At 48.4% G+C, this 15,448-nt stretch overlaps 1 protein-coding gene across 3 annotated transcripts in view; it reads right to left on the bottom strand.

Annotated features, from left to right (window-relative positions):
• Window positions 1-15,448, bottom strand: part of Nbas (NBAS subunit of NRZ tethering complex) — a gene marked incomplete at its 5' end in the record, with an annotated part of 266,027 nt that overhangs the window by 51,812 nt on the left and 198,767 nt on the right. For all 3 annotated transcript variants that reach the window (XM_087199614.1, XM_087199615.1, XM_087199616.1), the window contains 1 exon segment: window positions 1,741-1,959. In XM_087199614.1, coding sequence (XP_087055740.1) covers window positions 1,741-1,959 — 219 coding nt within the window.

The following is a 15,448-nucleotide window of genomic DNA, read 5'->3' as shown; positions in this document are numbered from 1 at the left end:
CAGGGCGAAGGCCTTCCACTCAAACTGCACCAACTTCACAGGGATTCAAGTGTTCCTGGGCGGTCGTATAATTAGGGGTTCAGAAGCAAAGGCTGCCTGAGGCTGATTCCCAGCATCTGTTACAGACAGTGCCTCAGTGCAGTGCTGTCCGGCTTGGGAGCACCAGAGTCTCCCGGCAGCGGCACTGGCAGGGAGCAGCGTGGCCCCTTCGCACCCCGGTGTGGCACTGAGCAGTCACTGGGGCTGACGGCCCTTTGGATCCAAACACACTGTGCCAACCAGGGCAGGACAGTGTGTTCCAAGGAGAATAATACTAATCCTGATTGGAATAGGGTATATGCAATTTAAACAGTAAACAAGCCTTTGGAAATCTTCGCACTAAGTATAAGCTGCTTTCAGTCCAGATTCGGGTTTCACCCTAGTTCTCATAGTTAGGGGCTATGGTTTGGAATGTCACCAGGATAAATCAAGATGGGTAAAGCCAATTTGCTCCACAGAAAGGCTTCTATTCTTGCTTAGGCCAGTATTTAATGGCATTCATTAGACAGGCGAATAGGCACTGAAAAATACAAATGAAATAAAACTGCTATCAAATTCTCAAGCTCTTCCCATTATCTTTCTAATGAAAGGTTTGAATTAAGCATCTCATACAAATTTTGAAATTTTCCATTTGCTCGTTATCTGAATTCCTCTCCACTGCTGAACTTTCTAGTTAGAAATATTGCTCCACAAGCCAAGAAGAAAATTCTGTAAGTGTGGACAACTTAAGAAAAATGAAAGAGGAGGTTGGTGGCCACTTACAGGTTCTTTGCCATAGCATGAAAGGACAAACGGAAGATTTTTCATGCAGCTAAGCACTGTTTCCGTTTACATGAGAAGGACTTACTTGTCAACTTTCTTGTTACTGAGAAGAACACCTAAACTGCTGTGGCCGTTAAGACACACAACAAAATCCCTGACTCCCTGCACGACCCTAACACCACAGCGTCTGCGGGGCTCTGGAGCTTCAGCTGGAAATCAAGCAGGACAGTTTCGCCGGCCAGAAAAGCCCCAAGGACAATGAGGTTTCAGAGGAAATGGGGAAGCCTGAAATGGAATGAGGAGCGTGCCGCTTTCAGGAAACTCCCAAGTGGGCATGGGAGGCTCTTTCTGAATTTGCAACAATTAGGGAGGAAAAGCCCCATCACCCAGTTGGAAAACAAAACATCAATGCTAGGACAGCTTGAAAGCCACTGTCTTCCAGGTTCCTTAACTTTATTATTATTGGGTTTTTTTGCTTTGTTTTATGTAGTCCAGACTGGACTTGAACTCAGGGTGATCCTCCTGCCTCAGCCTCCCAAGTGCTGTGATTGCATCTGGCACATCTCCTCACTTTGTTTCCTAGGTATCATCTGCCCTAAGCACCCCAATTTCCTTTGGAAAGAATGAAATGAGCTGACAAGTGAAAAAGGAGAAGTTAAAGGGCAGAGGCTTGAGGGTGGTTTTCATGACTATCTGCAGGTCTGAGAACCCCATCAAAGCTGTTGCTACACCTGGGTGTCTTAAGCATCCCCGAAGGCCTGGTGTTGAGCCAGGTGTGGCTCCATGGCAGAGTGCTTGCGGCCCATGTGCAAGGCCCTGGGTTTGATCCCCAGCACTGCCTAAAAAGGGAAAAGAAGGTCAAAGAGAGACACAGCCAGCAGGGCGGTGCTGTTGGGCACTATGTCTACTGAGGCATCTGAGGCGTCATCACTCCCTTACCTGCTCGCTGTTCTTCAGGGAGAGGACGAAGCTGTGGCCCAGTGTCCCCAGGTGGGCGAGCGACTTCTGCAGGTGACCCAAAGCATCAGCATAGGTAACTGCGGAAGTGCTGGCTTCCTGAATGTCATCTTCTGAATTCCTTTTCCGTGACTTCTCCATCAAATGCGTGACCGTGGCAGTGGCCTTCCTGGTCATCTCTTCTCGCACCTCCACAGACAGCTGAGAGAGCGAGAGGTGTTAGCACAGCTGACAGACCGGCCTCGCCTAGGACACACGCACACTCGACAGGTACCAGCGAGATGGCGAGAAGGAGAGAGGAATTTCAACGCAGGCAGCGGAGCCAACCAAGAGTCTGTGCCCCTGAAGAGCACTTTCGCTAGTTTTGTTCGGTGAAGAAAAGAAAAACAGTGAGGTACCATTCGCACTATTAAATCAGAGACATGGACTTTTAAAAATGATCACACTCAAGGCAGGTAATGCTGGGATCCTAAATCTACTCCTCACCCTGACTGCCAGTTACAGGGTGAAAGTAGGGCATTGTCCCTATGCTCATGATTTCTAATCCTGATCATTTAATGAAACAATTCAAAAGAAACATATGCACAAAGATTTTAATAGAATAAAACGATTAAAAACTTCAGAAGTAATCAAACTGACAAGAGAAATAGTATTAGCCTATGCCGAATTTTTGGAAAGTATATTATGCTGTCATGAAAATCAGAATTCTGAAAACAACATAGCATCTTTGGGAAATGTGTATCACAAAATTTTAGCCATCAGGATATAAAACTGTCTCTATCATACTAATATTAAAATTTAAATAATGTAGGGCCAGGGACTTAGCTCAGTGGAACCGTACCTGCCTGGCAAGTGCAAGGTCCTGAGTTCGGTCCCCAGTACCAAAAAAGAAAATTTAAATGGTATATAAGATATACGTATTTTATGTAGTTTTTATATACATACATTGATTCTCAGCCTTGTGGCAAGATCAAGTGTTTTTATGCATACACAGGTATACTACATGTATGTATGTAGCTATGTATGTATGTAGCCAATGTATATAAAATTTTAAATCAGTGAATATTAAGGTGGTGGGGTATAAGCTATTTTTTTCTTTTCCACTTGCAAGGTTTCTGTAACAATGTTGTATTCACTCATCACTTCACTGGGATCTGTGTCACTTCACAGGCACTGTGTCAGCTACGCAGGGCTTCTATTTTTGCAATAATACTGAAAATATAAAGCTCATTTACCCCCTAAAATACAAAGTCACGTCTGGACATGCCTGTTTGGATGGAGGAGCTATCTGGGTATCCTCTATGGCCCCAGTCATTTGTGCTGCTCTGGAGTTTCCATTTTGGCTTCCTGTTAACTAGGAAGCACACTGTCACTATGTCCTCAAAAGGACTTTCTGAAAAATAAAACTGGAGCTAGGCATCGTGGCACATGCCTGTGATCCTAGCACTCAGGAAGCTGAGGCAGGAGGACTGCCATAAGTTCGAGGCCAATTTGGGCCACATAATGAGTTGAAGGTTCATCTGAACTACAAAGACAAATCTTGTCTCAAAAAATAAAATTTAAAAATTCTAAAAATATAAAAGTCCTATGACAAAAATGTTAATTTCCCCTATTATTTCTTAAAAGCAGTCATCCTATAACTCTGAGAAGTACGAATAGGCTTTAAATACAAGACATCAGAGACGTCATAGGAAACCTCCAGTTCTGGTCGGCTACCTCCGAGTCTCTCTACCCAGAATTATTGGTTTCCAGTCTTGACAGTTGACATGCATGAGGCTACACACATACTGACGGGAGGTATCTCCACAGAGTTATAGCTGAATTCCTGTCTGCAGATATGGCTTCAAAAGACATTCTAGAGGGCCGAGGATTTAGCTCAGTGGTGCCACCGCCTGCTTTGCAAGCTCAAGGTCCTGAGTTCCATCCCCGGTACCACAGAAAGAAAAATGATGTTCTACAACCTGAGCCTCTTAACCCATCTCTGAGCTTGAAGCACCCCTGGCCATAGCATACACAGAAGCCTCCCCTGACAGGATTATGACTGTGGGCTCCTTATTGGGCTTTAGGTTTGTTTGATTTATTTATTTTTAAGATAAGGTCTCACTATGTAGCCCAGGCTGGCCTCCAACTCATAGCAATCCTCCTGCCCCAGCCTCCCGAGTTCTGGGACTATAGCTGTGCGCCATCACACCCTACTCCTGTGCTTTAGAAACACAAGATATCACAAGTGTGTTTAGTTCAAACATCCTGTGCCTGGAAATCCTGGACTCCAGGAAGGGTGGTAGAGGAGGGTCGCCCTGGCATTTGGCCCCTCCTGCCATCCCTGCACCCGAAGTCTGTGGCTGAGCTCTCTGCTGAGCCTGTGCTGGCTGGACGCCCAGTGATGAGCAAGACCAGGGCTGGGTAAGAATTAATGCAATGGGGCAAATCTTTCGCACTCAAGAGTTGTTTCCAGTAGAAAAAGAAATTTTGGTGGAAGAGTTCAGCCAACAAAATGGCAAAAAGGCGGCTGAGGCAGCGAATTCCCCAGGCAGGAGGTGAGGTGTGACTTGCCACTGAAACCCGGGTCTCATATTTATTGCCTGGGTGACTGTACGCAACTCGATGAAGTGCTTTAAACCTTAGTTTCTTCTTCAGCAAAAATGTGAAAAATGCTGCCTACCGCATAATATCATTTTAAGAACTTAGATGAAACGTAAAACGATCAGCATAGTGCCTTGCCCATGGGAAGTGCTCAAAAAACAGAAGGGAAGTTTGAATTCGGTACCTGATGAGACACACAGGCTGTTCTTCACCTGTCACGGCGGATCTGAAATGCCCCTAAATGCCTCCGCGTGAGCAAGGTGACTGCCTCCTGGCGCCGTGGTGGACTGGCCGTTAGCAGGTGGCGCCTGGTCAGAGATCAGAGGTGGTCACTGCTCTGCCCTTCTCACCCCACTTCCTGTTCTGCCCTGAGGCGGGCATCTTCCCTCCGCCAGGCCTTCCTGCCCTGCAGCAGCTGATCACAGATGAACCATGAGCCACAACAAACCTCTCCTCCTTTAAGTGATAGTCCTGGGTGCTTGTCCCAGCCACAGGAAGTAGCTAAGACACCATCAACTGTTTTTTCTGTAATGCTCCTAATGAGTTTATCACACAGTTCTGTTTTAGAAAAATCGTTTTTTTCTGAGCTTCCTACATTGCTTAGCACGGAACTCAAGGATTTTCCCAGGCGGGTCCTGGCTGCCCACTAGTGCCACGCTGTGTAGAACCCACACCGCAGCCTCCAGCCAGCGACTGGGTGTCATTCCCGGGCCTCAGTATGTGCCCTGCGGTCACCTTGAAGTGCGTTGTGTCCCCTGGCCCGGCAAGGTTAACCCCTGGTCACGTTTCAGTACGTGAGCTGGGTGGCCAGCCCAGCCCTCCCTCTACCTGACAGGCGCCGGGCAAGGTCCTCCCCTGACCTCTTGCTCGCACGCTCAGCTTCGGTCCCTCCTCCTGGCCAAGCTTGGCCCTCACAGCAACACCTGCAGGCTCTTCCTGCAATCAGGTCGAAGAGGAATGGTGACCCACCGTGCTTGGGGCCACTGTGTACTGAGCGTATTCTGGCATACAACCGATGCTAAGAATAAAGAAGCAGGTGGCTTTGGATTTTCCACAAGACACTGCAAAACTAGGAATCTGGTACACCATGAAGAAACATTTAATAAAACTTCTGTCTGGGTAACTTCAGGTGCAGCTTAGATCCCCAAAAGTCATGGCTCGTATCCAGATGTCCTCCCACAGCCTCAGGCACTCATAGGTGGGAGTCTCTGAGGTGGATGGATCTAGGGTGTGTGACTATGGATTAAGGGTTCGATGACTAAATTAGACCACAGATTGCTTTAGCCTAGTTCTTCTTGTGGATGATGGAAGCCCCACCCTGGGTGTGGGTGGCAGCAACCAATAGGCTTGTAGCCTCGGTGGGGTCAGAGGGGAAGAGAGGCTCACTGCTAGCTGCTTCCTGCGCACCCTGCCATGGACTATTCCCCTCTGCCATGCTCCTGCTTTGGAGGCAGCTGACAATGGACTGAAACCTCTACAAACTGTGAGCTAAAATAAACCTTTCCTCCTTTAACTTGTAGATGTTGGGTATTTTACCCCAGCAACAAAAAAGTAACTAAGACACCAATGCACGTGTGCCTTTAAAGAAGTTGGAAATTGAACAGCAGTGATGTTGCTGAGTGTTACAGGATGTGGTGGTTAAGTGTCATGAAAAAGAAAAGAGTTTAAGAAAACAATGTCTGGATTGTGTGAGGAGTGAAATAGAAGAGGAAAACAGCACAGAAATCCAGGGCTTTACATGGTTAAAATTTTATTAATCCTAGACTCCAGCAGTAAAAAATAAGATGGAGAAATCTACAGATAAAAAGCACCAGATAAAACCTTTAGAAGATTAAAGTGCTCTGAGGGAAGGATAAACCCAGGGTGTGACACCCGTAAATTCTTTCAATTGGACAATATGGCTCAGGGCATAGATCCAATTAATGATGTGGCCCTCCACAAAAAGCTGATAGCTTTAAGGGAACAGCCTTTAAATTGAGAGAAGATGTATGGGGTGATACATCAAATACATATAGTATTTGAGAGAGATGTCTCAAAAACAAATAAGCAAAGGAAGAGACCCTGAGGATGTGTTTCAGGGCCCACTGCTAAAAAGGTATCCAATATAGAAGGTCTCTACGATTTATTTTCGGAGATACAATGTTGCACAAGAAGCCGCAAGCCTGGGCTAAACATTCCTATGATTGTTTGCAATTTAACTCCAGGCAGGAGGAGCCGGAGAGCTCTCACAGAGGGCTCAGGCCCCAGCATCGCGACCTTTGGCTGAAAAGAAAGGGGCAGAGCCTTCCTGCATTGTCGCCTGGAGTGGTGGAGAGCAGAGGACCCAGCTGGTGGCAGAAAGCGGAAGGGCCTGAAGCCCTGACAGTGCAGAAGAAGCAGGGACGCCTGTGCAGACGACAGAGCGGAACAAAGGGCCAGAGAGCACTAGCACCGACTTTAGCCTCATGTGTGTCTGTTCCATGTTCTTCTGGGTTGGTTTGTTTTTTCGGTTGGTTTTTGTAATCGCTTAAAAAGATGCAGAAGCTAATACATGCTGTGGAGGGGTGAAAGGCTCAGCTTACCCTGCAGGCCACAGTTCACTGACCCTTGAGCTAGGACGCTGCAAAGCTATGGTCGGAAAGGTCAACAGAATAAATCCCAAGTGGCCCTGAACGCCAAGCAAACTAAGGTCTCTGACTGGGAAGCCACTAAGGGCAACTTGCATACTAAAGACAGTTACACGAACATGTCCTTTTACAGTCTCATTAAAAACCATTCAGCGAACCCAAGGGAGGGAACGAAGAGGTCTCATGTGTAAGCTCCAGCTCCCCCTGAGAAATGTAACCACTGTGCACTGCAAATGTGCTAGAGAAAAACAGAAGTACAGAAACACAAGGAGAACCTTGTTTTAACAGAAAGCATGAAACCACAGCTCTTTGATTTCCCTGGCCGCCCTCACCTGTCTTTCTGGCATCAGCCTGGAGTGCCTTCTGGACACAGGCGGGTTCCGTGCCAACCTGCACCAAGGACAGCAGCCCACTGCACTGAAACCACCGGGCGCTGCCACCACCCTGGCGGAACAAGGGGCTCCGGGACCGGAAGTGCACTCTCTAAGTGCCTGCAGCCCAGCACCTAACACGATGCCCCAGTCACCCGCTGCACCACGGAGCATGCGAGCACGCTCACCAGCACACGGGAAAATCGAGGTCCTTGGGCATGTGGGGAGGCGACGTGCTCTCAGCACTTCCCTGGATGCTGCTGGCCAGAGGCTGAGAGGCCCTGGGTACCCCAGGACTCTGCAGAACCCTACTCCTGTTCCTGGGCTCAAGGAGACCAACGCTCTCCCTATGCACTCAATGTGCATCTGCCCAGCCAGAAGCTGCTGACACGCAGGCAGGTGGAACCGGACGCACTCTCGCCCTTCACCCCCAGGGGCAGAACACTGTGTGAAGGGCTCCCCATGTCACAGGGCTCCTGAGTCTTTGCTTTCAACCAAGACTGCGAAGACCTAACTGAAGAACCGGCTGATAATTCATTGAAAATAATGTTTAGTAAGAGTTTGACATATGATTCTTTTGGTCTATAGCTCAGAGAACATTCAAGGAATTGAGTGACCTTGTCATGACCAAGCTCCTTATTCACTTACTTATGTGAACAAAGCTTTTAAGTTTTCACAACTATGAAACTGTGAATTATGAAAGAACTGATGTTGAACTCTGCTTTGATCTGGGAATTACTAATAAGCATCCAAAGTGCATAGACAAATTAAAAGCAAAGTTTAAATTCCTATCTATCTCATTAAGATGTACAGTTTGAATATAAATTTATTATTTATTATTATTACTGGGGTTTGGGGGGGGGGTTTGGGTACCGGGGATCAAACTCAGGTCCTTCCGCTTGCAAGGCAGGCGGCGGAACCACTGAGCTAAATCCCTGGCCCTATTACTGTTGTTTTGAGTCAGAGTCTTGCTGTATAGCCCAGGCTGGCCTCGAACTTACAGTGGCCTCCTGCCTCAGCCTCCAAAGTGCCTCCCAAGTATGCGCCACCATGCCCAGCCAATTGTATTTTTATAATACTTATTAAAAAATTTAACATATCTGTGTCATTCTGATCAAATATATACTCCAATAATAGAAACAATAACAATGCAGAACAATTTTTTTAAAAATCTTAGGAATTGTTGAGAAAAAATTTTCAAAATGTTAATTTCTATTTACATAATTATTATACGGAGAAACAAACTTTTATTTTAGACAAGGTCTCACTGAGTAGTCCAGGCTGGCCTTGAACTCACTCTGTAACCCAGGCTGGCCTGGAACTTGCAGTGACCCTCCTGCCTCAGTCTGCTAAGTGCTGGGGTTCTAAGCATTGGGCAGCCACGCCTGGTTCTTTTTTTCTTCCTTTGAATGCTGACCACAATGTTCTAGACCAGTGACGGCGAACCTTTTAGAGCTTTCAATGATACAAATAGCTCGCTGCAGCACGCATGCCATAGCTTCACCACCAAATTAATGACAGGACTGGCTGATGGGGGATAACACTTTGTAAAATACCTCTAAATCTGCTGTTGATAACTTCCAGGGGCCACCAAATGTGGGGGCCACAGAGGAGACACCAAATTATCGAAGCTATCTTTAATGGGCTTTATTAGAAAAGAAATCACATTGCGATTCGCTAATAGCTGTGCATGTCTCTGTGTGTGGGGCTGCCACATGCTACACGCAGCTCCCTCTCCTCCTGACAGCGAGGCGTCCAATCCAGGGCGCCACAGGTCCTTTATTTCTGTGATTACACAGCATGTAAGGCACTACTTTAAAATGACAGATACTATATTCAAAGCCCCAAATAAGGATGCCTGCTCTGTCACACTCACTTCTGTGCTTAACAGAAGGATCACCATTTCCATCAGGCACTTTGGCATTGGCTGTCAACTACTTGCATGACAAAAAGGAATTGCACACAAAGTGCAGAGGTCATGGCGTCTCTGCCCAGTGAGCAAAGAAACAGGATTCCTCTTCAGCTAAGGGCAAGCTAACTCAGCCCTATGCATCTTAGTCCTTTTCCTCATCACAGGGACAAATACTGGACACCCACAAGTTAAGGAGAAAAGGTGTATTCTGGTCACAGTTTGTGGTTTCAGTCCATGGTCGGCTGCTCCAAGCGGGGTGGCATGGCAGAGGGGTCTGGTGGAGGAGAAACAGAGGACCTGCTCACAGCATGGGAACAGGAATCGGAGAGAAGGGAGGAGCCGGGGAGGAGATGAATATTCCAGGCCATGACCCGGGACCGCTCCTTCCACCAGGCCTAAGCCCTCATCATTCAACCATCTGCCAAATGCCCGGCCTATGAGTGCATGAGGCTTTGGGGACATCTAGAGCTAAACCACAGCACTAAGTTTTTCAGTAGTGTGGAGGCCACCTTTATCTTAGTGGAGGGGCACAAGCAATATTAGAAATGAGATGAACTGTGGATGCAATCAGTAATGAATACTGGGGTCCCTGGGTGTAACACAGGTGTTAGCAAAATTTGAAAGCATTCATTCACACTTGCCATTTATAAATCTGTGCTCGAAAGCATTCTATGATACACACTCAAAATGTTTTGATTATGATCATTTAAAGTAAATCCACTCAATTCTATCAACTGTAAATATGAAAACCCAGATTTTTTTAATCCCAGCATATATAATGACTTGGAATCACTCAAAAACAAACCAGTGTGTTGCTAGATTTTAAAATTTGGGCCGCAAGCAATTCAAGTGCCATTTTTTGACCTTGTAGGAAGAGGGACAAAGAAAAGCAGGCACATTTGTACAGGACCTTGACTTACACTCTTCTACTTAGCCCACGGGGAATCATTTCTGGTGTGCAGTCTGGATGTGTAGGTGCCACCCTCGCTCCCACTCGGTACCACGCCCACCCCGCACCAGGACAGCAGCCCCTGCAGCCAGGGGTCGCACCCCACAGCCTGCAGGCTTCCCTGTACACACCTTTGCTATGAAGAGCTCCCCTGCCCACGCAGTAGGCAAAAACAACTGGCATCTCTCCTTCCTTTTCTTCCTCAGTACTGGGGACTGAATCCAGGGCCTTTGCCCCGAGCAACATCCCCAAACGTTTTTTAATGATTTTGAGACAGGGTCTGCTACCTCAGCCACTATGTTGCCCAGGCTGTTCCCAAACATATGATCTTCCCGCCTCAGCCCCCAGGGGGCTGAGATGACCAGCGTGCACCATGACCACCACTGGGTACATGGGGAGCAGAACAACACAGGATCTCCCTGTGGAGATCTGACAGAGCAGCAGGCACAGCGAGGGACACTCGAGCAGGCCTTTTTATTACAAGTTCCTCCACTGCACAATTTATAAAACAGCAATTCGGAGATAAATCTGGAAGTCTGAGAAGCCCTTAAATAGCAGGCGGGGGGCCTTATTGGGTGAACACAGATCGCAGGTATGAGGAAGCCCACGTCACTGAGGGTTCACAGCTGAATAAAAAAGAGCCATGGAGGCATCGAGTCCAAGGAAAGGGAAGAGCAAGTTGGCAGAGGCTGTTTTCAGACCCTCTTCCCCACTGGTGGCACCTTTCCTGGTACAGTGAGCTTTACTATCTGCTGCACATCAGAGTGAGGTCACTTACTGACTCCTCCAACCTCCTGGGAATTTACACTGCTCTGAATGAGAACCTGGAGGGGCCGGGCCCTTCCTCCTGCTTATTAATGATGTTAACCAGCAGCGCCACCGCCCTTGGAGAGCAGCATCCTCATCTAGGACATGCTGCACACGCAGGACCCCCACCACCTTCCGGTCTCTTACTCAATGGTTACCTTAGTCAGCCTGAAGTAATTTCCTGAGCACAAACAGAAAATGCAGAATGCAGGGAGGCCGATCACCATTATGGCCCACAGGGGCTGTGCACAGTCTCAGGCTGGACTCTGGAGGTGCCAGGGTGTGAGTCCTGACTCAGCTCGCTGGGCTCAGGGAGTGCTGTGCAGTTGCTTAACGCTCTCCCTAGCTTTTATTTTTATTAGCTCACGTCTGCAGTGCACAAGGGTCGCGCGGGTCACAGGAAGCTGGTATATGCACATAACGCATCCTAATTCTCTTTGTGGCCCCTTCTCCTCTCCCCCATCTGCCTCATTTAACTTTCCCGAGACATAATTTCTGTATCTGGTAGAATGGTTTAAAACTGCTTCACTGAGCTGTGCGACAGCTCACAGAGTGCTGTCACCACACTCTGCTCCCTGCTCTCCCTGCTCCGACGGCATCTGGATGTGAAGACGGCACTGGAGGAAGGTGGTTAACTTGATCCACCCTGCAGGTGCAACCCGGATGCTGACGGCGGACCCCTGTGGGCCATGACCAGCTGCCCCTGTTGGCAGCACATCCTCCACTAGGTCGAGGGCACAGGTCAAGGGCAGAGGTGCCACCCCAAGGCTGAATGTGACTGTGACCTCAGTGCTGCAGGACTCCACACAGGCAAATGACACAACCTAAGCCTCCTCTCCTTGCAGGTGTGAACGAGATCATGCGTGGGGTGGTGCAGAGAGAATGGGTCCACACCGCGCATCACACCTGTCAGGTGCCTGGGACACCTTGCACCTGAGATGCAGTCCACTCTCATTCTCGGAGTTCACATGTGGTTATTCTTACTGAAACGTCCAGCTGAGCATGGGGGTGCACGCCTGTAACCCAGCACTCAACAGGCTGAGGCAGGAGGAGAGCCGTAAGTTCAAGGCCTGCCCCAGCTGCCACATAGTGAGACCTTCTCTCACAAAAAACAATCAGAGTGAAAGTCCTATTCACTGAATAATGAGAGTGTGTGGGTTTCTCTGAGCCTGGAGAACCAAATGATTACAGAATTCCGAAGCCTGGAGCATGCTCGCAGGTTGCTGTAGGGAAGAAAGAAGCACAGCATCCCTCCAGCAGGCCCAGGGGGTGCACTGGGGACAGACCCCACTCAAAGACTATGGCTTCACACAGCACAGTGTGTTCACACATGTACAGTGAGAGTCGTTCGGTTCTCAGAGGCCCCAGACCAAGCCCCACGTCCTGCCGGCCGGTCCTGCAGGGCCCCTGGAGCCGCCTGAGCTCTCCAGCCCCGCTGACCACATCTCCGGCTTCTGTGTCTGGTTCCTGTCCTGGTGCCTTCGAGCCTCTACTGCACACGTGCCACTGTGGGTTGTGACGGGTTATCTAAGGTGCCGGGAACACAGGACAGACTCGATGACTCTGACCCAGAGCATGAGCGTTTGTACATGCAGGCTGTTTAACGAGTGGGTTCAGGACACAACGGGCTTAGCTTCCAGTCCAGGCTCTGTCACACGCTGGCGGCCTGGAGAAAGCCCTTAACTTCTGTGAGCCGCAATGTCCCGAACATCCTGGATATGGAATGGGTGGCATCACCTGTGGCACACTGGTTAGGAAAGGTGATGAGACAGGGCCTGGGAGGCATCGGGCTTGGTCCTGAATCTGGCCACTCTGCACGTCTCATGGCTGCAAATCCAAACCACCCTCCTCTTACAGCAGCCCGCCTTTTCCAGGGTTCTGCTTTGTGCTTTCAGGTACCCCTGCTCATCCATAGTCTGAAACTGTTAAATGGAAAACTCCAGAAATAATTCATAGGTTTGAAACATCTTTTGTGACAGGATATTGTTTTAATTGTTCCACTTTATTACTAACTATTATTGTTAACCTCTTCCATGCCGGAGGTAGACATTAACTACATCACAGAAATGTACAGACAGGTTTCAGCAGCATATGCAGTTCCCCACATCTAACACTGAGGGTGTCAGGATGCATGTTCCGTAGGTCAAGGGGGTTTCTATACACTGCCTCCTACACAGTCTCCTCATCCATGCCGTTGTCTCGGGCAGTATGGTCATTGCAGCCAAAGAGCAAGCTCCCAAAACGCCCACTCGGATTGGAAACCTGCGGCCGCTTCTCATTCACACCGAGTCCTGTGAGCCAGCCCATCTCCCGTCGCCTCCAACCTGACCTCGCCGCCCGTTCCTCTTCTCTCTCGCTCCAGCCACGCTGGCCCCTGCTGATCTTCAAACAACCTTCCCCTGGGCCCCTAAATGGCTGGCTGCTGCCACCCTTTCCTGGACTCTTTCCTTGGTGACGTCTGATTTTAAACCGCAGCAGTCCTACCACTCTGCACCAAGGCCTTCAAGGTGCATTCTCAACTTTATTCATCATCACCACATAGGTCTGCATATAACCACTCTGTGTGCTGTCTGGTTTGAGTTTCTACTCTACCCTGTGATGTTCTTATCTGTTCCAGTTGGTGTTTCACACCTAGCTTTGAGAATAACTCCTGATATGCAGCAGGTACGTGGTAGGTACTCACTGTCGGATGACAAACTACCCAAATTTAGAATCTGTAACCATGATTCCAAGAGCACCTTGAACAGCTGGCTGTGGACTGAAGTGGCCCTGAGGTTCCCATCAAATTCTGGGCTGGCACTGTGGTTCCACCTGATGACCCGGCTGGGCTGGAAGCCAGGGACCTAACTTCCATGGTACTCACAGGGTTGTGTGCAGCCCTCAGCCCTGGCCAAAGGGGCCCTTTCACTGAGCTGCTCAAAGCACAGTAGCTGGTTTCCCCCAGGGAGGGCCTGCAGCACAAGCCACAGAGTCTGGGGAACCTGCTCCTCTAAGTGGCAGCCCATGGCTTCTGCTAGATTCTCTGCATTAGAGTTCCCCAGCAAGTCCAGCCCACATTCCAAGAGAGTGGATGGAATACACAGAGGTTCAGAACTCAGGGCAGGGGTGCCTAAGAGCCAACAGAGAGCCCACCCACCCCACACACAGTTTTTGTTCAATGAACCAACAACTTAACCAAGGATGCACACCTGAAATAACCAAGCTGGAAGCCAAACGGGGAAATCAGACTGTGACTTCTCTAAGAACTTAGGGATTTTTTTTACTTTTAACAAGTGGAAAAAATGGTAAACAGGACAAATAATCAACTTTCAAAATGCAAATAACAGCATGTGATACCTTTGATGGGAGGCCTTTCCTTTCCTCAGAGGCCAGTAAAAGAAGGCCCTTTTCTCAAGACCGTTTTTATTTTATTTAAGAGTAAATTGTGTTACATTCCATCAAACTCTGGAGACTGTATCTCTTGTCTTTCAAGTATTTTCCTTGGCCTATTTATTCTATGCCTTTGACAGTCATACTGGGGAAACGAATCCTTTTTAGGTTTGCTCTTCTATGCTTACCCCCCGTTCTCAGTACTTTGTAGTTTTGTCAAGATAAGATATGCCTGCCAAGCTAAAACTCTCACCTCGGAAGACAGAGGGAAGCAGTTCCCAAAAAATAGACATGGTCAGGGCTAGACGTGGGGGGCAATTCCTACAACTGTAGTAGGATGCAAGCTAGCAGAAGGACATGTGGGAGGAGCATGCCTTGCACACTTAAAAGCCTTGAGATAATCATTATTAAGTAACATAATTAACAAAGAGATGCCTGGAACATAAAGCACATTCAATGTTGATCTTAAGTGTACTTTTTCTATTAAATTATAGTTCATATCCCTCTATAAACCATGAGCTTCTCACAGGCAAAGACCCTGCAATCCTTTATTTGTTTACAGCGATAGAGTGATGGCAATGAAAAAGTTCTCAGTGAACACTTCAGGAACGTTCAACCTGTTCAGAAGCACAGGAAGTAAAGACTGCATGGAGACCAGAGATCGACACAGCCCTTTGCATTTTTTAATTTGAGACAGGGTCTCACTAAATCACTAAGTGGCCCATGCTCGGCTCAAACCTGAGAACCTCCTGCCTCAGCCTCCCTGAGCTGGATTACAGGTGTGCGCCACTGTGCTTAGCTAACTTAACATTCATTAATCTCCACAGGCGGCTCGAGTGGCTGCTCATTCAGGGCTATGAGGAAGAAGGGGCCACCCCTTGGAGTATGCACACACTGCAGGCCTGAGCGGTGCTTGGTGGGGCTGCAGATGGCCTAGTGTGGAGCCCAGCAGGGTGAGGGAAGCTAGTGCACAGGATAGTGCCACACTCTCCCCTCCATTCTACCAGCAGTGAAGCGGAAAATTTGACTTCCATCCATCTGGTTCCTCTATCTGCTGACAGACTGCAGATGGAGGAAGAAAGATCAAATGTGT

The sequence above is a fragment of the Heterocephalus glaber genome, unplaced genomic scaffold (assembly GCF_053883595.1).
Source record: "Heterocephalus glaber isolate CG9 unplaced genomic scaffold, H.glaber_assembly_v1.0 deba00001724, whole genome shotgun sequence".
NCBI lineage: Eukaryota > Metazoa > Chordata > Mammalia > Rodentia > Bathyergidae > Heterocephalus > Heterocephalus glaber.
This window is presented reverse-complemented; position numbering and strand designations above follow the sequence as displayed.